The sequence below is a fragment of the Lissotriton vulgaris genome, chromosome 5 (genome assembly GCF_964263255.1).
Source record: "Lissotriton vulgaris chromosome 5, aLisVul1.2, whole genome shotgun sequence".
In the NCBI taxonomy this organism is placed as follows: Eukaryota; Metazoa; Chordata; class Amphibia; order Caudata; family Salamandridae; genus Lissotriton; species Lissotriton vulgaris.
Genome location: NC_141693.1, coordinates 923,859,259 through 923,880,705, shown reverse-complemented (window position 1 = coordinate 923,880,705; position 21,447 = coordinate 923,859,259). Strand labels below are relative to the sequence as shown.

At 45.6% G+C, this 21,447-nt stretch overlaps 1 protein-coding gene across 1 annotated transcript in view; it reads right to left on the bottom strand.

The window, feature by feature from the left end:
- Positions 1 to 21,447, bottom strand: part of CFAP46 (cilia and flagella associated protein 46) — a 1,558,477-nt gene that overhangs the window by 345,367 nt on the left and 1,191,663 nt on the right. Inside the window, exon 52 of the mRNA XM_086922533.1 lies at positions 5,344 to 5,517. Within this exon, the coding sequence (XP_086778659.1) occupies positions 5,344 to 5,517 (174 nt within the window). The remainder of the gene's footprint in view (positions 1 to 5,343; positions 5,518 to 21,447) is intronic.

Below are 21,447 nucleotides of genomic sequence, written 5' to 3'. Positions count from 1 at the left end.
GCCAACAGATAATCAAGAAGACCTGCATTAATGACGTATGGGTACTTATTCCCACAAACAGTACATGTACCTACATGCATAATCAAAAACACGTCATGCACCCATGCACGGACTGAAGGCCAAGCCAGCAAGTATAAAGGATTTTTGGAACACCTGCTAACATGCATAACTGTACCTATGGACACTGAGAGACCAAAATGTAGTGGCAACACAACATCCTTAGATAGAACACACGAAGGTACACTTTCGCTCACATAAAGCACTAAGGGCCCACATGCAGGCACCCATGGATGGTGTGATGGAACACAAAGAGCGATACCACAGGTGATAACATAAATTGACAGCTCAATAGATGTATGCAACATTGGTGCAGGGCTAATGAAAAATGGAATTCAAGGTGGAGAAAATAGTGGATTTTCAACACCCATTCACTCTTTGTATAGTCACTGGTGAACATACTTCTACAGGGAAATGGAATGCTTCGGTCTCCATGCCCTTCTATGCCTCACACACCCTGAAATTATCACCTGCTGTAAGCAACAAACCTCGCTGTGGCGCGCCCATTCGATCCCTGGTGTAAGCGTGTTCAAGTAGCACTGCTATACAGTGTCTGTTCCTCTTTAATAGGAATTCCAGATCACTCCATGATGTACCCAGAGAGGACTCACCAGTGTGTCTCTTGGCTCGGGGAGTTAGGGCTGGCCAGGCCCGCAGGCACCGCGGCCCGCCACCGAGCCGAGACCAGGAGCACAACTCAACCACGCCTGAACAACTCAACTCAACTACACTACTCAAGCCAGGCAGGCCGCAAGCAGCCACCACCACCTCGCTCCGGCAGCCGGCTCGGCCTCCTCCAGGTCGTGACTCGTCCACCTGGCCCCTGCTCACAGTCACCAACAGGCTCAGCCTGACTGCCCTGCTCACAATAAATCCACACTCCGGGGCCAGGCTCAAGTGCGCTGCGCCTAGCCTGCACAGAACCGGGCCGGGGATTAAACAAAAAGGTATAGGCCAAGGCCCACCTGGGGCGGTGGGGGGGGGCCTATACCTTTTGTTTAATCCCGGCCAAGAATCTTGCAATTTGCAAAAATGCAAATGACTGGACGCCGGAATCCGGACACAGACAGACCGGCACACGAGTGACTGTGAGTGTGACCCTCTCTGACTCAGTGAGTGACTCACCAGGGTGTGGGACAGGCAGGCAGCAGGGGCTAGACAACATTTAATTATGGGGTGCCTGGGGGGGATAGAAATAATTAAAATAAGGGTCACATCTCTCACCAGGTGTCATCGTTTCAGTCTCTGCTCTGGCGTACTTCTAGAATGCTCCTCGACCTGGCCTCAGTCACCGGTCACGTGCGAGCCCCAATGCGCATGATCACCGCCAGCCGCCTGAAGAGACCACGCAGACAGGCGGCGTCGGAGACATCTGCGCGCTGCGCGCGACCCACCCACCCTATTAAATGGTGCTCAGTGCTCGTATGCCATTATTTATGCAGATGTAGATTGCAGAGAGAATCCAGATTTGTGCTTTTTATCCCACTGCACAGATCGAGGAGAGATGCATGCAGAGAGTGAGTTGGTACTCGGAAACTTATTTCTCTGATTTGCTTTTCTGACTAACGCTGCCGGACCAAAAATCGGCCCCAGAAACAAAACCGGCCCCTTGCTGAAAAACCAGCCGCCACCCCATCCAGCCTACCGGGGGATTGCCCGGTGCCCGGCATTGCCAGTCCGGCCCTGCTTCAGACGGGTTTGGCCACCCAAAGATGAGGGTAATGACTTGTAGAACAAATGGAGTTGGAAGAGGGGGTCACTCCGGGAAACTTAGGTAAGCACAGAGCGGACCTTGTGTCAGACACTGACTGCACTGGAACAACATGTGAGCGAAGCCAGGATTTGTGGCATTGTTTCCTCACATATTCCAAAGAGTGGGAGTGATACAGAGAAGTCGAAGAGTGTGTCGACTACTTTAACTTCTTATTATACTTACCAGAAGTAGTCGGGTCACACTGAGGCTGACACTAGTAAATCCCAGTGTGGTCCTGAGACCGGCCTCACAAATGGGAAAAGGAGCACAAAAAGTCACATGGAGAGCTGAGGGCCTGGAGGCTCATGGTCGGACAATCCATGCAAGTCTGAGTCGTGGTACCTTTCTAGGCACCATAGACAAAAGAGGTGGGGGGTCCATCACCAACATCTGTTGATGATAACAACACATTAACCTGGTGGGTTTCTTTTGAGACATACCGAAAAAAGGCATACCAGTCATAGACAAAAAGTAAACAAAATCTTGTCAAAAGATTACTGCAGGTAGCTCATCCAGATCCATGCTGAAAGCATGGAAAAGAAGCAACTTAGGCCAGCGTCCTGGGGTGGTACCTGTGTAGGCAGCGCACATTTCACTTCCAGAGCAGATGATGCCTACTACACAACACCAAGCCGAACAACACTACCTACCTGCACAGAAAGGGATTGCTCAAAAAGGTATGGATCCAGCCTGATGCCTGGGGAATATTCTAAGATCAGGAATCTGCATCTAAAAGTCTCTAACAGATGTATTGAGCAATGAAAGTATGAATAAATCAAGAATCACATACACATTTTTCAGGGGGAGCCATAGCTACTCCCAGGTTTGTGAGTACTGTAGTTATCCCTGACTTTCCTCCGATTACAGAAGTTCATAGTACATCTTCTCCAGAGGTGGAAGAGTGCACTAATAGCCTATAAGGAGGAGTTCACGGAGGTATGGGCTGTTTTAAAAAATAGGAATATTCCATGGATTGTGCAAATGAAGGCACTTTGTGGACAAATTGGTTTACCAGAGTTGTGGGAGAATCCTGCAGATAGCTGCCCAAGGACAACGAAAGCTGAGCTGTTGGGTGAGCTATGTCAGAAATTATAACCTATTATCTCTCCAGAGGTGCTCAACTCTGGGTAGAATGATGGTGGAGTTCCTTCAAGTGAAAGTTGAACCGAGCAAGGAGAATTTTTTGGACTTAATTTATCCTGCTCTTGCAAGGAAACTCTACATACAGCTTAGGATTGGCAGCCTCCCACTTAGGGTATTCACTGGTAAATGGGCCAATATTGAGAACATTGCTTGCCCAGCTTGTAACTATAAACAAGAAGATATTTTCCACGTTCTGTTTTTTTTCCCTGCCTACAGGGCAATAAGGAAACGCTGGCTGATTCCACTTTGTAGGAACTTAGGTTTCACCCAGTGTGCTCATGCTTGCAGGGTTCTTGGTTATGATACACACCCCCCTATTGTCTTTGCTGTATCGCGATTCTTGTTGAGTATGTGGCGTAGACGGAGAGGTTTCCTATAACCTTGTATAAATGTATTCTACTGTACCGTTTGATAACTATTTGGTTTAATCTAATTTTATCTTCAAGTTTTTACTGTATATGTAATTTATTGTTTTAATCTCCAGTGATATGTCTTGATTTTATGTACACTTTTATGGTCTCTTGACCGAAATAAAGTTATATAAATGAAACAAAGCTTTTCCTTTTCGTTTAAAAAAAAATTGTAAAAAAGAAAATCTTTATTTAAACATATTGCAAACCAGACATGGTAGTGGAGAACAATTTAAGAGCAGAATTTATCTCAGCTCTGGCAAATTTTCTTGGGCACAACTGATAAGTAAGAGTATTGAGTGTAATATGTCTTTCTGCCTTAGCCCTTTCTGCAGGAGAGCTGCATGATTACATAAGATTCCTATAGTCTTCACTATGTAATACCAAACCATATACATCTAAGCTAGGCTCAGAAGAGCTCTAAATTTCTGTAAAATAATGTAATAGCTGGATAAAGCCTACCCAGCCTTCACTTGAAACTAGGTAAGGATATCCAACTCACAAGCAGAACAAAACAAATACCATCAACATATTTAAAAACTGCCTGCCTTCTGCAATCAATAGGTGTACCCCAAATAATGGAACCTATGAGAAACAAATGTGGGACGGATATGTTAAAAGGAAATAAAGGAAAGTAAAACAGAAACTTCCTTAAGTTTTATTACATTCCATGGTGAGTAAGCCTCTATAATATGGGATGTTATGACAGGGTATTCATGCCCCTGAAGGAAATTACAGTTAAAGTTGACAAATTATGAGAAACCAGGCAAGATAGTAACAGAATTCTATATACTGCCTAAAACCTTGGAAACTAATGCTTATGGCAACTAATAAAATGACATCCGCCATACATTGTTTCAAACACTTTTCACTTCTAGAACCTCAATCCTGTTACATGCGTTGGTTTGTGTTTTATATCACTACAGTTCATTCTCAATTATCCATTCATATCCCACATTCGGCACTTAGGATATGAATGCATAATTAATTTCCTTCATCAGAGGAAATGGCCTGTGAAGCAGATCACTTTTGGAGACACCTACACAACAGACCCCCAAAAGCCATGGCTATTCTGCAGATCAGTTCCCCAATAACATGTCTGTCTCAAAAGTGTAATATACCCTTCTGCAGTCCCCATTCAGCACAAATCGTAGGAATATTTGTGAGATATTGGAAACCTGGTGCCCCTTGTTCGATGGGGCTATTCTGCTGGCCCCATAGAACAAGTTATTTACCTTCGGTAACGCCTTATCTGGTAGAGACATCATCTAGCCACAGATTCCTTACCAATCATATATTATTATTGTTTTACGCTGGGGACGCTAGAGCTTGGAGGGACACGCACCACGTTCCGGTTTTCAGCACTGGCCTTGAATGCATCCGGGTTTGCTTCAGCAGCTCCTTCTATACCTGTCCTAACAAATGAAAGCCACTAGAGGTGGGGAAGAAGCCTGCACTCATGGTACATGCCACTGAATCTGATGCAGCAGCACCAATGGGCTACAGGAACCTGCACATGTGGCGGGAACTAACACACTAGATTCCACAGCACACCTCCATCTGCAGCAACAAAGTCCTACTCTTTGTACGATTATTGTTAAAACCCTATATGCAACCCAATGAAGACTCCTTATACCTTACAGTTGGCAGGATTAATCGTTATATAGTTCACAGAAATGTTGACATGAAATTACCTCAGATACTTGGAAACAAAGCGAGAGAACTGATTTTCCAGTTCTTTTCTTGGGCTAAAATAAAATAATACAGGGGAACATTTCTCAATGACTAAAAGCTTTAGCTCTGATACCAATACACAATGGCTCTGTCCCCTAGTCTGCTGTGGTTACTCACAATCAGGGAGCACAGTACAAGTTAATTCAATGAATGCCTTCAAACATATCCAGTGCATTCCTATTATAGGACAGGATTTCATGCCTATAACATTTACAGTATTCGATGAATGCATATGAATGACTATACCTTGCTCGTCGGTATGGAAGCGATTGTATAAGAGCTGGAGTGAAAAGTCTCTCGACACAGAGCTGATGCCTTCATCACGGAAGATGCTCAAAGCCTCCAAGGGCAAGTCCATAATTAATTTGTCTGTTAGTAATATAACGCATTCTCCCACTTCTGAGGGGGGACTCGGAGTTCCTGGTTAGATAAGGAAAAGCATGGACAGACATATTCTCTGCGTTAGACGAGTTTTGAAGAAAGCTCTCACGTGATACATTATTGTACTATCGGTGATGTCACCATGTGATTATAATATTTTACCAATTTGTCACATTAGCTTGCTTGCTTGAAAACGTGCTTTCCAATAAACGCACAATTAGTATCTATGTGTACACCTTTTAACTTACAAAAAGGAAAAAAATACTTTCTGTGTCAGGAGCACTGCTCAGAAAGGCATCAGTAAAGACACCTGCCTTGTAGAGTTCAGGTTGAGTTAGGAAGCGGACCGGAAAGTACTGTGATGTCAAGTGATTGCACGTGCACTCAGAGAGGCAAAGAGTACAGAGAAGCCTGAAAGCTATCACACCACGTCACACACCAGCATCACATAGCCGCACTTTGAAACTCACACTGGAAAAATCTAAGGAGCATTAAAGGCTTGTTTTACAATCCTACACCCCTAAACAGAAACACAGACAAATTGAATCGCAACAAAAACATCCAACAAAAATGTGCATCAAAGTTCAAATTTCAAAATAGCTTTATTCGATTCCATATAAAAGAAAAGCACAAAAGCACAAAGAAGCATACCTTTAAAACTTGAAATACATAACCATTTAAGGAACACTTGGATACCAAGAAAAATAAAAACTTTAGAGCAAAAGTGCAAGGAAGCAATGTATTAAAGTGCAATATCGGGCAGGATTAATCAGCTATTTAATATTCTATTTTTCAAGTGCATTAGAAAAAGGGCAAAAACACATACAGCCAGACCCATTTAAAAACATATGAACCATATAAACGTCATAATCCAAGGCAATGCATTTAAAGATGAGTTGTGCAATATTTCATCAATTCATTGATAGTCTATGTCTAATTGTGTTTTTTAAATGCATGGTCATTTCGGCCAGATGTGGGAGCCTAAATACCGGTCGGTAGCGGCCGAATTCGGCCGTTACCGACCGGTATTTGGGTTTTCAGATGTAGGGGCATATATTTTACAGAATCGGTAAATTTACCGAATCAGTAAATTTACCGATTCTGTAAAATACCGAATCGGTATTTTTACCGATTCGGTATATCCAAATTTAGGTGGCACTCCTGAGAGTGCCACAGGCCTTACAGATTCGGTATTTTACCACCCAATCCAATTGGGTGGTAAAATACCGAATCCAGGTGTGCATGCACATGTGTGCATGCACACCTAGCCATGTGACAGACAGACATGCCCTTAGGGCATGTCTGTGTGCCACATGGCTCACATGCCCGTCTTTGGGGTGCTAGAGGGTGTCAAAGTGACACCCCCTGCACCCTTGCTGGAATCGGTATTTACCGAATCGGTAAATACCGATTCGGTAATGCCCATTGATTCCTATGGGCTTTCAATGCCCATAGGAATCAATGGCATTACCGAATCGGTATTTACCGATTCGGTAAATACCGATTTTTACAGATTCGGTAATTCAATTACCGAATTTTCCTACATCTCACACCTTCATATTTACCGATTCATAATTACCGAATCAGTAAAATTCGGTATTTATGAATCGGTAAATACGATTTTCCTACATCTGGCCCTTCATCTTCTAGCTTTTGCAATCTTAAAAGCGCCGGTCTGCACTGTTTCAATCTCCACTTTCTAAGTAGAAATATTAAATATTTTTACCTGGGGAGACTATAAAATTTGCAGAACAAGGTAAAGTGTAACGTAGATTGTACAGAAATAGCATCACATGGGCACACGGTCAAGTTTGTCGACCATAAATTGACCTCGGGGAAGGTTAGCAATCTAAAGAAACTTCCAACCTGAAGCGTGTTAATAACATGTGTGCATAGCTACTTTGCATTAAAACGAGATATTGCTACAGGCCCTGTCCTTGTAGGATCAATTGATTCTCCAAGACTGATGATTTTTTTGCCCTCCTGCCGCCAACGTTTATTTTCTAAAATATGGAGACAGGATTCTTTCAGTTTTTTCCTCGCTATAGAAGCTAAACTAGTTGGGGAATCAAAAAAATTCGGGGTGACCAGTATCTATCAAAAAATCCTTTACATATTTCAGCCAAGTTATTCCCAGTGCCCCCTGTAATTTCAAACAGTCTTGAATTATCTCCCTATTAAGTCCAGTCTCCTCAGACGTCCATACCTTGTGCCACAACAGAACCGGGCTAACCTTAATAAGGTCAGAGATGTAAACTACGCCCAGTTCTTTATGGCACACGTATGTAGAGGTGGACCTGGTGCTTCTAGGAGATACCTAAGGAATGCGTTCACGCAGAGTTGGATATCGCAACTGTCCGCAACCCCCCAGATTCCGGCACCATATGTAGCTCTGGACACACATTTTGATTTATAAATGTCCAACAGAACCTGCACAGGGCGTCCCCCCAACCTATTAGCAAAGCTTCTTACTGCTCCAATAGCACGAGAAAACACTAACTTCCATGACTGAACTGCAGAGCACCAAGTCCCCTTTTTATTAAAAACAATTCCCAGATAAGAAAACATGTTCGTTGTCTCTATTTTTGTATTTGATAAGAACATGTTACACTGTGATTTTTTTCTTGGTCGTACAGCACATGCTAAAGGTTTTACTGGTGTTAATGTTTAGACCTCTTGGAGTCATGTAGTTGTGAAAAGTGGTAAGTGTTCTCTGCAGACCCACCTGCGTCCTGGACATAATCACTGCATCATCTGCACAATCAAAAGATTTATGGCCTGACCAAGTGTGGGTCCCGAATCAGCTTGCGCAAACTGCACTTCGTCCGGTTTGCGATCAATGACTCATTTGAACATGCAACAGATGTACAAATCAGTTGCATTGTTAAATGACAATGCGTTTTATTTATGTTTCAAATAACAAAACATAAATAATAGGCATTGTCATTTACAATGCCAATAGGTCAAACTTGCGTACATGCGAGACCTGTTGCATTGCAAATGCTTGTATTTAAAGCATTCCATGTCCAGTAAAGAAATATGGTCCCTTGTGGACAGTTACGTGACATTCACTCCTCCCAATGGCCCAAGAACTCTTAGAATCAGAGGCCCACATGCATCATTGTGACATTTTGCACTTCCTAATTTGCGAAAAATAAGGAATCGCAAATTAAGAAGTGCAAAATGCTATGCATCATTTTTTTCGGTATTTCCTTGTGATTCGGTAAAAATCGCAATTTTGACCGAATCCCAAAGAAATACCGAATTCTTAAGTTAATTTTCGCAATTCCCATTGATTCCTATGGGCCAAAAGGCCCATAGGAGTCAATGCAAATTGCGAGTGGCACTTAGAAAATTTCATGGGTGCAGGGGGGGGTCCAAAGGACCCCCCCCCCTGCACCCCTGAAATGTATTTTTCGCATCATGTTGCACACACACATGTCCTAAGGACATGTGTGTCCGTAACATGAATGCTTTTAAAATGCGTTAAAAGTGTTAATTACACTTTTTGCAAATTTACCGAGTAGTTCAACTACTCGGTAAATTTGTCCCTCTAATTGCGAATTCGCAATTTCAAAATTAATCATGCATTGCTTTTAGGAAATCGCAAATTTGCGATTTCCTAAAAGTAATCGCATTTTTGGAAATCGCAAAAATGTTGCGATTTCAAAAAATGCTTCATGCATTCCAAAAAGCATTTTTGGAATCGCAAACGGCCGATTTTAAGGAATCGCACCGTTTGCGACTCCAAAAATGAATGATGCATGTGGGCCAGAGTGTGTTCTTCATGGCGTAGCCTTTTATTCACAAACCAAATAATTCGCCAGTGACCAACACAATAGTAACATGTCCCTTTTGGATATAAAATTATTACAGCATCATTTTTAGCTGCATCTACATGACGAAGGATGCAAGGCAATTTGGCACGACATTACACTTGAACTTGGCCGTACACTTTAGTGGCCTTGACCTGTCTAAGGCAGTAAAGAAAGTATGCCCCACATTACTCTTGAACTTGGCCATACACTTGAACCTGGCCATCTCGGCCCACCAAGCCCCCACTCAGCTGCGCACATTGTGCCAGCAGGCACCAACGTGCTATAGCAAACAGTTGCACTACTTGAAAACCAGGGTCCGCATGGCACACTGGCCAACCCACCGGGGTCCTGCACTCAGGCAGCTTCCCCACGGTTCAACTCAGTCCATATGTTGTGGGTTAGGGCAGAAGAGTCCAGGACCACCAGCAGGTCAGTCCCCCCTTCCGCCTTCCCTCTGCACACGTGGATCCTACCCCCTCCTGGGGCCATCCAGTCACTGAAACGCCACAGGGTGAGAAGCTCCCTGGCACACTCACCACCCCTGCACCAAACTGTGCTCCCCAATGTTCCCTAGTATTGTCTGTGTAATGAGCTACTGCCCTTCTACCACATATGCCCTCCATCCTGATGTCACCGCTCCCTTTTAATATCTGAGCAGTCCTGTGATAAATTACCTGTCCACTCTCAGTGGCCATCGAGTTGAGAAGGCCCTAGCTCACACTATCTCCAGTATTCCATGAAGGAATCCATGCTCCCCTGCCAGGAACCCGTGACCAGCATCATTTTCACCAACTGTATCCCAAAGGGAATTACTACCCCAGGCCTTCCCTTAACTTTCCGGCTGTAAGGGTGCCTGGATGCTAGCGAAACCCAATTGGTCTCCCATGGACAACTGGGGCAGAGGAGGAAGTGTTGCTCCCTTTCCCTTACTGATCGCCTGTATCACTTTTCCCACCAACTTGTCCATGGCCTTAACCGGGACCCCCTTAACTTATACTGCCTGAGTTATCACCACTGACCTCATATGAAACTTCCCTTCAGACCATTGGTCATTGAGCGGCGGAGAAATAACAAACCCTCTTACCGCCTTGTGATAATTTTCCAGGCCCAAGAATGCTTAATATAAATACATCTTGGCAACTAACCTCAGGAATTGGCACATTGTCCAAAAGCCTCTCTCACGTCCACCGAGTTGGGAAGGCCCCTTTACACTATCTCCCGTGTTCACTTAAGACATCAACCTCCATCCCCGAGGGGACTAGCCCCTTAGGACCTCCATTAGCTATTTTTGCCCAACAGGGTGCCTGAAACCCTTAGCGCAACCCAAAATATCCTTTCCCGAGCCACTTTGGTATGTCCAGGAAGTCCGGAACCACCAACAGGCCTGACCCCTCAGTCGCCAGCCTGGTAACGTCCTGGACCACCAGCAGGTCAGTCCCCTCTGTCGCCAGCAAGATGCCCCAGAAGTTGAGTCCGGGCTGATGAAAGCCATAGGCTACTTCGCCAGAACCTCTAGGAATCGCCATCAAACACCGCGTGTGTGGATGCCTGTGATGTGATCCATCTCCCAGCGGCTCCACTCCCCAGGAAGAACTGCTGCCCAATACCCTTCAGCCATAGTCACCTTACCAACCAGGTACCTCCTTCTGCCTAGAAAACCCTCAGCTATGTTAAAAATTGAGTTCCTGCCTAAGGCTCACTCCATGCAAATTGTGTTGCACACCATCAGTCCTCACTATGGACTACTGGCACAATTCCCCCCATTGCCTGTGGATTATGTCGCAAATTAATCCCAGGGATTATGACATCAATATATTTCTGCACCTTGTTGGGATGAGCTTTTAACCTGAAGTTGTAACCTCCTTACTACCTTCATGAGATAATGAAATGCATAGTCATTTGGCAGTGTACCCTGGGGAAATGATCTAGTCATTGGCTAGTTCCCTTAATATTGTAAACCAAAAAAAGGGGATGCCCCTGTGCCACCAACCGTTGGCTACCTCCCCACCCTAGGTGACTGTAATAATAATATAACTAAGCCTGAAATCTGTAGTCACTTACACTTATTGCACCACCGAACCTGCAGATGTGTGCATAACTATGCATCCCCAAAACCATAATCTGCTACACAATTCTTTCGGAATTGTTGTTCATATAACTGCAACCAAATAACCCCTCCTGAACTAATATTGAAATGTAACCTGATAACGGCAGGATTGGAACATCACCTTTGGAGTAAGAGTAAGATTATAGCCACGAAACCACAGTTACTCATTTTCTCAGACTCTTCATTAGGAAATGGTTTGCCATCATATCGACTACAACAACAGGCAACGTGTAACTCTTTTCCCACAGGTGGCACCTAGAAACCCATGACAGAATAATTTAAAAGCAGCACCAGTAAAAGCTTTGCTTTCCAAAAGCGAAAATACTACTCCACTATCCTTTTTACATTGTAAACCAGGAGCTCTTCACTGTAGATCCGGCATGAATGAGCAGATTAGTGTAATTCTTTTGATATTTTATGGACTTCCGTGAACACCTAATTTGCATATTTTGCTGGCAAGGTACTATGACACAAACCCCACAGCTAAAATTGTGAAATTATGTATCTGTATTCGAATTTGCAGACGTCACATAAACATGTGATTGGCAGCTGCCAGTGTGGCATTTGAAACCTTTACTGCGGTAGCCCACTTTAGCACTGCTCGTATACTCTCTATGTCTAACGGAACTACCTGCATACTCGTGGATTTTATTGAAATAGCTATGCAGCTTGAATCACCAATGCCAGGACCGAAATCGAACATTGCTCTCCGCTGAGCGTAGTGATCCCTACCCGGCCTTTTGTGGTAGCAATTGCCATTTGCACCTTTCAATGTGCCCTCGGCCTAGTCATGTGCATCAGCTCTTCTAAGGCGGCTTACCGGGCCCCCACACCGCCGCACCAGAGTACTTCACACGTCTTTAAAAGACCAGGGGGCATATTATCAAGGGGGGGTTATCTCCGCTTTTTTGGCTTTAAAAGCCAAGAAAGCGGAGATAAAATTATCTCCCTATTACCTAGCTGTCGCTAACACCAGTTAGCGACAGCTAATAGGAGATAGCGACCATCTTGGGCCCCGCTTTGCATGTCAGTGATATTTATCACTAATGACATGCAAAGTGGGCGTGCCAAGATGTTAGCGACTGGAAACAGTCGCTAACATCGCTATCTCCAAAAGCTAACACCTGCCCCTGAGCCGTTCTTAGCCATGTTATCCAATGGTAGGTGGATAACATGGCTAAGAGCATTAGCTCGGTAATGCATGAATATCGCTGACTTTTCAGCAATATTCATGCATTTCGGCCGATTTTTATCGCTTAGGAGATAAACCTTGATAATAGCAAGGTTCCTAAGCGATAAAAATAGCCGCAGCTCGGCGATAAAAATATTGCTGCTAAACCAACATAGCGATAATTATCGCTAGTTGCTGGTAATATGCCCCCATGTACCGGCTAACGAAGCGTTGTCATGTTTTCACCCCTTCTTCCAGCCCCTGCATGTCCATTCTGCAAATTGATGGAAAACGGCAAGGTGGAAGCTGCCAAACAAAACACGACTGCGCCTAGCTTGGCCCTGTGCCAAAAGGACACTGCAGAGCAGAAGTTAGTAGCCCTGTCCATCCAAACAAAGGCCCGTCCAGCGCGGCGACTCCCTCCCACGCAACCACCAGCATCAATCACAGAGGCACCGAGGCGCCACTACACGGGCGCACTCCCCCAACCCCGTACCTCGAAATGCAAAACCTCCAACATGATGTCTGCATATCCCCGCACCTCTAAAGAAAATCAATATGCCAACTGACTTTAAGGGACATATGTTTAGAGAGCGCAGGTGCTCTTGTCATGGTTTGCATTTTATGACATATTAGATTTAGTTTACTGGAGTGAGTTATTGGAAAACCTGCACTACCCCTCGGCAGTCGGCGTATTCCTTAAATTTACTATCATTTATAAACCAGTGTCAAAGGGAAAATGAATCCATTCCTTTCCATCTAGTAAAAGCAGGTTCCAGGGCTGGCGAACGACCTAGCATAATGTTGTTTGTCTAAACACTGCCAACTCTGCCTGCTTTCTTTTAAAAGTTCCTCTTCTTGCCTTTTTAGAAATAGGGTTATAATTTCAGGCCCCCCCGACCCGGAGACTGAGCAACGCGCGCTCGAGCACAGTCCCATACAGTAACCACCAGCCGTTTGCACTACCCCTCGGCAGTTGGCCTATTCCTTAAATAGACTATCATTTTAAAAACCAATGGAAAAGTGAAAATTGTTTCCATTTCTATCTATTATTTCCCTCTTTTAAAATGCAGGTTTCAAGGCTGGCAAATGACATGACATAATGTTGGTCATCTAAACCTTCCAACTCCGCTTTTCTTTTTACGGTAGTTAATTGAACATAAACTCTCTGCAAGTCTATGAACTGGGCCTGCATCTGCTCAGGTGAGTACACATTCGAAAGGATGGATTCTAATCTGCAATGAGGTGTATTTACTTAGAATTGACACCTGACGCGGGAACTGAGCATCGCGCGCTCGAGCACGGCCCCACACAGAAACCAGCAGTCTTTCCCATGGGTGCAACCCAGCACCCCCACCCATGCATTCCATGCAATCAATCAATCAATCAATGGCATTTATAGAGCGCACTACTTACCCGTAGGGTCTCAAGGCGCTGGGGGGAGGGGGGTGCCGCTACTGCTCGAACAGCCAGGTCTTCAGTTTCTTCCTGAAGGAGAGGTGGTCTTGGGTCAGGCGCAGGTCGGTCGGGAGGGCGTTCCAGGTCTTGGCGGCCAGGTAGGAGAAGGATCTTCCTCCTGAAGTCGCTCTTCGGATGCGGGGGACGGCGGCGAGGGCGTGGTTGGCCAATCGGAGGTGGCGTTTGGGAGCGTAGAAGTTGATTCGGTTGTTGAGGTAGCTCGGGCCTTGGTCGTGTAGGGCTTTGTGTGCGTGAGTGAGGAGGCGGAAGGTGATTCTTTTGTTGACGGGGAGCCAGTGCAGGTCTCTCAGATGTCCGGAGATGTGGCTGGTTCGTGGGATGTCGAGGATGAGTCTGGCTGAGGCATTCTGGATCCGCTGGAGTCTCTTCTGAAGCTTGGCGGTGGTGCCGGCGTAGAGGGCGTTGCCGTAGTCCAGTCGACTAGTGACGAGGGCCTGGGTGACGGTCTTCCTGGTCTCGGTGGGGATCCACCAGAAGATCTTCCGTAGCATGCGTAGGATGTTGAAGCACGCCGAGGAGACGTTGTTGACTTGCCTGGTCATGGAGAGGGAGGAGTCCAGGATGAAGCCCAGGTTTCGTGCGTGGTCTGTCGGTTTGGGTGCGGTGCCCAGGGCGGGAGGCCACCAGGAGTCGTCCCAGGCGGAGGGTGAAGAGCCCAGGATGAGGACCTCCGTCTTGTCTGAGTTCAGTTTCAGGCGGCTGGTCGTCATCCACTCGGCTACCTCTTTCATCCCTTCGTGCAGGTTGGCTCTGGCGGCGGTGGGGTCGTTGGTCAGGGAGAGGATCAGCTGGGTGTCGTCGGCGTAGGAGATTATGCTGAGGTTGTGTTGGCGTGCGATGGCCGCGAGGGGGCTCATGTAGACGTTGAAGAGGGTGGGGCTCAGCGAGGATCCTTGAGGGACGCCGCAGATGACTTCGGTGGCCTCTGACTTGTACGGTGGTAGGCGGACTCTCTGTGTTCTTCCGTCGAGGAAGGAGATGATCCATTCCAGAGCCTTCTCCTGGATACCGACGTTGCTGAGGCAATGTACTAGGGTGCGGTGGCAGACGGTGTCGAATGCCGCGGAGAGGTCTAGGATCTGCCAAGCAGCAAGTGCCCGTCCATCAACACCCCTGCAACAATTATACACGGAGCAAAGCGGGTACCACCCACCGCTCCAAACCACAATAAGAGCTGTAGTGCTCGACCTATGCTGCGGACCTCCCTTCAACCCCACCCCGGTTCTCGACCGGCTGCACAAACCTACGAAGAAACCAGCACCCCATCGCAATTGCAAACAGTCAACAGCAACCCACCAGTTACTGCCATTTCCTCGCTGCCTGTCCGGGCAGGTCGCAATGAAAACACTCTGTGTCGCAAATATCGCACGAAAACCTAGGCAGAGTTTATACTAACCAAGTGAACACTAACTTTCCAAAGGATATACATTAGGAACATCGACAGACTGCCACACTCCGCCTCCCCTTCGACGCTCCCCCCTCTCTTCGAGAAATTAATTTCTTCTTAGCGACCGAGCGCTTCCCGCCGCAATCACCACTCTACACCACATTCCGCAATATGTTCAAGGACCCGCACAAGCACCCATACAGCCTGTAGCGAAAGCTCGTTATGGGCCTTGTGGTTACCGGAGACACGCCGCTCAGGATCGCTTGGTATGCCACCCTTCTGAGCGCAGAGATTTTGGTCCCAGATGTGTGCGTGCATTCATCTAGTACCTCGGTAAGCCCCCGGTTTACTGGTGTGGGCGTCCGCAGGGGGGGGGCAAGGAGGGGCGCTTGCCCCCCCTGGAGCGACCCTCCTTGCCCTCCCTGCAGACGCCCATGAAAACCGTGACTTCAAGACGGTGTTCTCACTCTCTTTCCTCTCCTTTCTTTTATTTGCTTCCATGTGAAATGGATCCAAAAAAGAAAGATGCTTTTGCTGGAAATGTAGTATTTTTCTGACATTTTAATTCCAAAGTGCAGCATTGGGAATAAAAGGCTAAAAATATGAAAAATAGATAAAAAACTACATAAAGTAAGACAGAGTGGTAGCAGACTGGCCAAACTGATTTTATTCACACTGAAACACATTAGCGCCACTTTTACAGAGCTTGCCAGTGAAGCGCTATTTTTGTTTTCTTGTCTTTGTTTTCCCTGGACTTGGAACTAGTGCACCAATTACTGGAGGTACCAAAATGTGTGGATTGGAAAACAAAATGTGTGCTGCGGCCAGGGCCAGAATGGGAACCAAAACCGGCCCTGGCAAAGTGCTCGGCAGGCCCCCCCTCCACACTCGGGGGTTGGAGGTGCCGCCGAGCGCTTTGCTAGGGCCGGTTTTCGGCCGATTTTGTTGCAGGGTCGATTTTGCAGCTATGCTGCAAAAAACGGCCCTGTAACAAAATCGGCCCCCAGGGGCTCAAAAGCGGCCCTCACCCTTGCGGCGCACTGGGGGATTGCCCGGTGCCCGCTATGGCCAGTCCGGGCCTGGCTGCGGCTCTGCGTCCAGGGATGTGGTCTTTTACCCATATTGCTTACGTTTTGTAAGGATATAAGCAATGGCCATTTAAATGGGTCCATTCAGGGCCCTGTAGTCGTGTCCTTAACTTTTCAGGCAAAAGCACTCACTGATTTCTGAATAGCGAGTGTAAAAGCATTAAGGTAACCATGTTGTTCGTGCTTACATTTCCCATGGTTTGCTAAATTTTGCATTCCCTATAAGTGTTTGCTTCTTCCAGGATGTTGTTCCTTTTTTTTTGTAGGCCGCATATTGCTCTTGTCTAGTGCATAATTAAAATTGCGCATCCAGGCGTTTATAGCGGGCAACAATTGGGTTGTAGTTGAAAACAGTGGGAGTTTTTCTCAGTGGGGCAGTACGGTGTTCAGTGGGGGAGAGGATGTGGCACTATGATCAGAGCTGTTGAATTTGGAACTGGGAACCAGGTTCAGCCTTAATAACCAGCCCACCAGACCACTCTCCCGTGAGAGCACAATCACATGCTAGATCTTAGAAGGCTTCGTAACACCTTAGAAGTCCTGGTGTCTTCCCACCAACAGGTGGACCCTAGCATGACAAGTGTAGGTTAACCTTCAAGGCTTGTCCACCACTATCCATACTGAAGTTCACCTCCAGTCTTGTGGGCAGGCCAATGAAGCAGCACACCCTAGAACAACAGTCACTAAGGTCACAGGACCCTTGAGAAGTGCCAGCTCTAGGGCGGTGCAACCAGTGTGACCGCACAGGGTGCTGACTTTAGATGAATGCATCATGTTTGCAAGTATATTATGGTTTTAAAAACACTTGCTGCCTCCTTCCTGGCTTCCAGCAATTTTCGGCAACAATAAAAATGTCATGACTCTGGTGATTAATGTTCTTCCTAGAGAGAGATCAGAATTTTGTCTAGTGGAAGTTTTGACTCATGGAAAGGTAGCTCAGAGGGTTAATGTACCGGCTGCAAAGAACATGCGCCATGCAGATCACAAAGTGCACATAATGTAAATAGGTCAGTGATCTACTGCTTTTGTCAGAGATCCTTTTGTTACTTGCAGTTTATAAGTTAAAATCCTAACTTAGAACAGTGAGCTATTAACTGTCATCTAAGAGCTGCATACAAACTGCAAGGTATAAATTTGAGAGTTATGTTCACCCCCCCGTCCCCCAGTCTTTGATTATCCTAATGTCCCGAAAAGTGTTCTTTTGGACAGAAATCCATTCTGATTATTAAGGAGAACCCCCAACCATGGCATTACGTTTTAAATTCTGAGTATTGTGTTTCTCCAGACCAATCACTATAAAACTATACAGGCTACTAGTATGGTTGTCATGTGACTCCTACACCTTGTAGTCCTTAGTCTTATGTAACATTTTCTATACAGTGATTTACACACATATTGATTGTCTCTGTGTAATGTGTGTGATGTAAAGTGCTCTGACACCCTACAATGGTATGAGTGGCGCTGTAAATCAAATTAAATGCATCTGAGCGAGAGTGGTTATGGAGACTTGGGGGGCACAGTTAAAGGGTGGTACTGATGGAATCCATGGCATAGGGGGTCATTGGGGGCCACTAACAAACATGAATGCACAGGACACCACCAGTGCTATGGCTGGCCCTGTCCTTGAGACCAGTCTGCCTCACCCAAGGGTACCTCCATTGGCCTTGTTTCAGCAACAGTAGCTGCATTTCACCAGGGATTGGCAATGCAGGATTTGCGCACATCGAAATAAGTTCGCAAACTTCACAGTCTCCCTGCTTCATTCACAAGCACTTTTAACATGTGCTGCCTGCTGTGGGGCCACTGGAATTAAGTATGCAGCAAAGGATGACAACATTATGCCGTAGTGTTGACTAAATTATGCATAAAAAAAGGCTGCAGCGTAATGCAGTATATTTTCAGATATTTTATTATTTTGACGTGTGTACACATGCTAACAGTCTCTGGAAAGATTTTGCCTTATTAGTACCAGTGTAACATACAAATGCAGCAGTGAGAAAGGTGACCAGTCAACCTTTACAATAGGCCATCCACTCCGCAGCAACACAAGTCACATTTGATATGTTTGAGCTACAAACAATTTATTAGTTTAAATGGTCAGATCATGCAGCAGATCTTGCATCATAAGGCAAATAGGGCAGAGCCATAATTTTAGAGAAAACATTTGCAAAATAGGATATTTTGCCATTCATGTTTGAACAGCTGTTGTTGAAAAAGGGTGAAGTGCTGATGACAGAAACTCCATGGCTCGGAGACAAATGGCTTGTGTTTCCACACTTTTTCGTATTTGGTACATTCTGTGATTAGAAGCGTATCCCACTTTGTGAAAATATTTTAATGTCAATAACTCATTATAATCTTAAATAATCATGTGTATCATTGGTTGATTGAACAAGGGAGTGAAATGCCAAACAAATACTAAAAATTGGGATGTCTGCGCATTCTAGACACACCTCTGGCTCCACCCACAGATCCAATCCTTGAGTTATTCCCGCCCTCTGATTCTCCGCCCACTGTTCCTCCACTTTTTTCCCCCACTCCGACCACTGTGTAAGACTTAGCATCCCTGGACCTGTGATGTGGCGCAGCTGCGGGCGCCGCATGTGCCACACATTTACGGTGCCGGGCTTCCGCAAAAGGGAGCTGGCCATTATTGTATCCCTAAACGTGCGCACGATGTCAGTTTGATATTGACTACACGTAGAGGGACTCTAAGTTTCTTTTAAAAAATATAGCTAACATTTGGACCTATACATTTTATTTTGTATAAATTAATTGAATGTGTGTAAAATTTAGCAATGCCCGAGAATTCTAGTAAAGGGAGCACCCACTGTCAAATCACTAGCGTGTGTGATTGCTATATTATTTATTACTAACTTTGACGTTGTGCTTTAAGTTTGGATAAAAGTTATCATGAATTCTAGCACCAAGAAGCCAATATTGGTAAATATGTGTGCTACAAATAATCCCTAACATACACTGTGCATACAGTATATTTAATCTGGTGCTTTAATCATCGGCTGTTTTAAAGTATTCTGATAAAAATCGAATCGTGCTGAAGACAGCCTCGATTGGTGTTGGATCGAGGACCCAGAAGTCTGCACACCTAGCAGACAGAGATAAAGCACCTTGTCAGAAAGTTTAGTGTTTTCCCTACAGGTGGTGTTTTTTGTTGGCCCGTGGCAGGGTCAGTCACATATCCTGGATTCCTGGCATTTATTTGAGTCTATTCTAGTTCCGCGCCTCAGTGTTTCGTGTGCCCCACCTGGCACACATCATGTCGGAGGATGGTGATGACGTTAACAATTTGCCACCCCCTGGAAAAATGTCTGCGGACGCCTCGTACCTCTAAATCTCCGTGAAAGCAGCCGCAAGCCGCCATTACAGCCCCCCCCACACATATGGGCATGGCCCCACCCCTAGCATCCTCCTTATTCTCTGCTACTGTCCGCTGCACTCTCCTAATACCCCGGTAAGGCCATTTAACCCTAGCATTGCCTCCCGCTGTAAATGACCTGAAACTGTCAATCACCAGCGTTGACGCGCTAACTAAGGTAAATCTCCCGCATCTCGCGACGGGACCTCACTAACTCGGCCATTTATCTTCGCGCCCCCTGCCTTCATTTCCACGACTCTCTGTAGCACTTTTTGAGGCCCAAGTTAGCCTTTTTATATGTGATTTGTTTTCAAGGGTGTTGGTCCCGCTAAACTACCTGGTATATCTGTAGAAACTGATAGCCCGCGACATCAGTCATTTGAGATTAATCTATGATTCATTTCAGAAACCAACCACAAAAGCTCTAACTTCTAAACATAAAGTGCCAAAGAGACTCATTAGAACAAGCACTAGTAAATGCAATAGGTTTCACCTATGTGATTAATAATTAGCTGTATTTGTCGTAATTTGTAGCTTGATGAGTAATTGTGCAATACAAGTAGACCTGGTTGTAAAATTCTGCTCGCCAAGTTTTGCCGACTCCACATTCCGCATAGAGTGCACTTCTGAAAAACTCTGCGCCACAGTGTTTTCCTTCTCATGTGGCTCACCAACATTAAGTCGGCAAGCAAGGAACATCATACGCTAGATCAGAGGTCTTCAAACATTTTGATGCCGAGACCCCCTTGTAAAATCTTTTTAGGGGTAAGGACTCCCTTCCGACAAAAGTTTCTAGAAACTGGTACTCCTCATCATTAACTTTTGACAACCATAAATGCGCCTGTTAGACCACATCACATCCATCCATCATTCATCCACCCACACTTTCAAACATCCATCCATCCTTTCATCCTTCCATCCATCCATCCATCCTTCATCCATCCACCCTTTCATCTTTCCATCCATACATCCATCCTTTACCCATCCACCCTTCCATCCATCCACCCATCATTCATCCCCCTACCTTTTCACACATCCATCCATGCATCATTCATCCATGCAACCTTTTATCCATCCATACATCCATCCTTCATCCATCCATCCTTTATCGGTCCACCCTTTCATCCATCCATCCACCCATCATTCATCCCCCCACCTTTTCACACATCCATCATTCATCCATGCAACCTTTTATCTATCCATACATCCATCCATCCATCCACCCTTCCATCATCCATCCTTTCATACTTCCATTCATCCACCCTTTCATCAATTCATCCACCCTTTATCCATCCATTCATCCTTCATCCGTCCGCCCTTTCGTCCTCACATCCATACATCTATCCTTCATCCATCTATCCTTCACCCATCCACCCTTTTATCCTTCCATCCATACATCCATCCTTCATCCATCCACCCTTTCATCCATCCATTCACCCATCATTCATCCACCCATCTTTTCACACAGCCATCCATCCATCATTCATCCATGCAACCTTTTATTCATCCATACATCCTTCATCCATCTACCCTTTCATCCTTC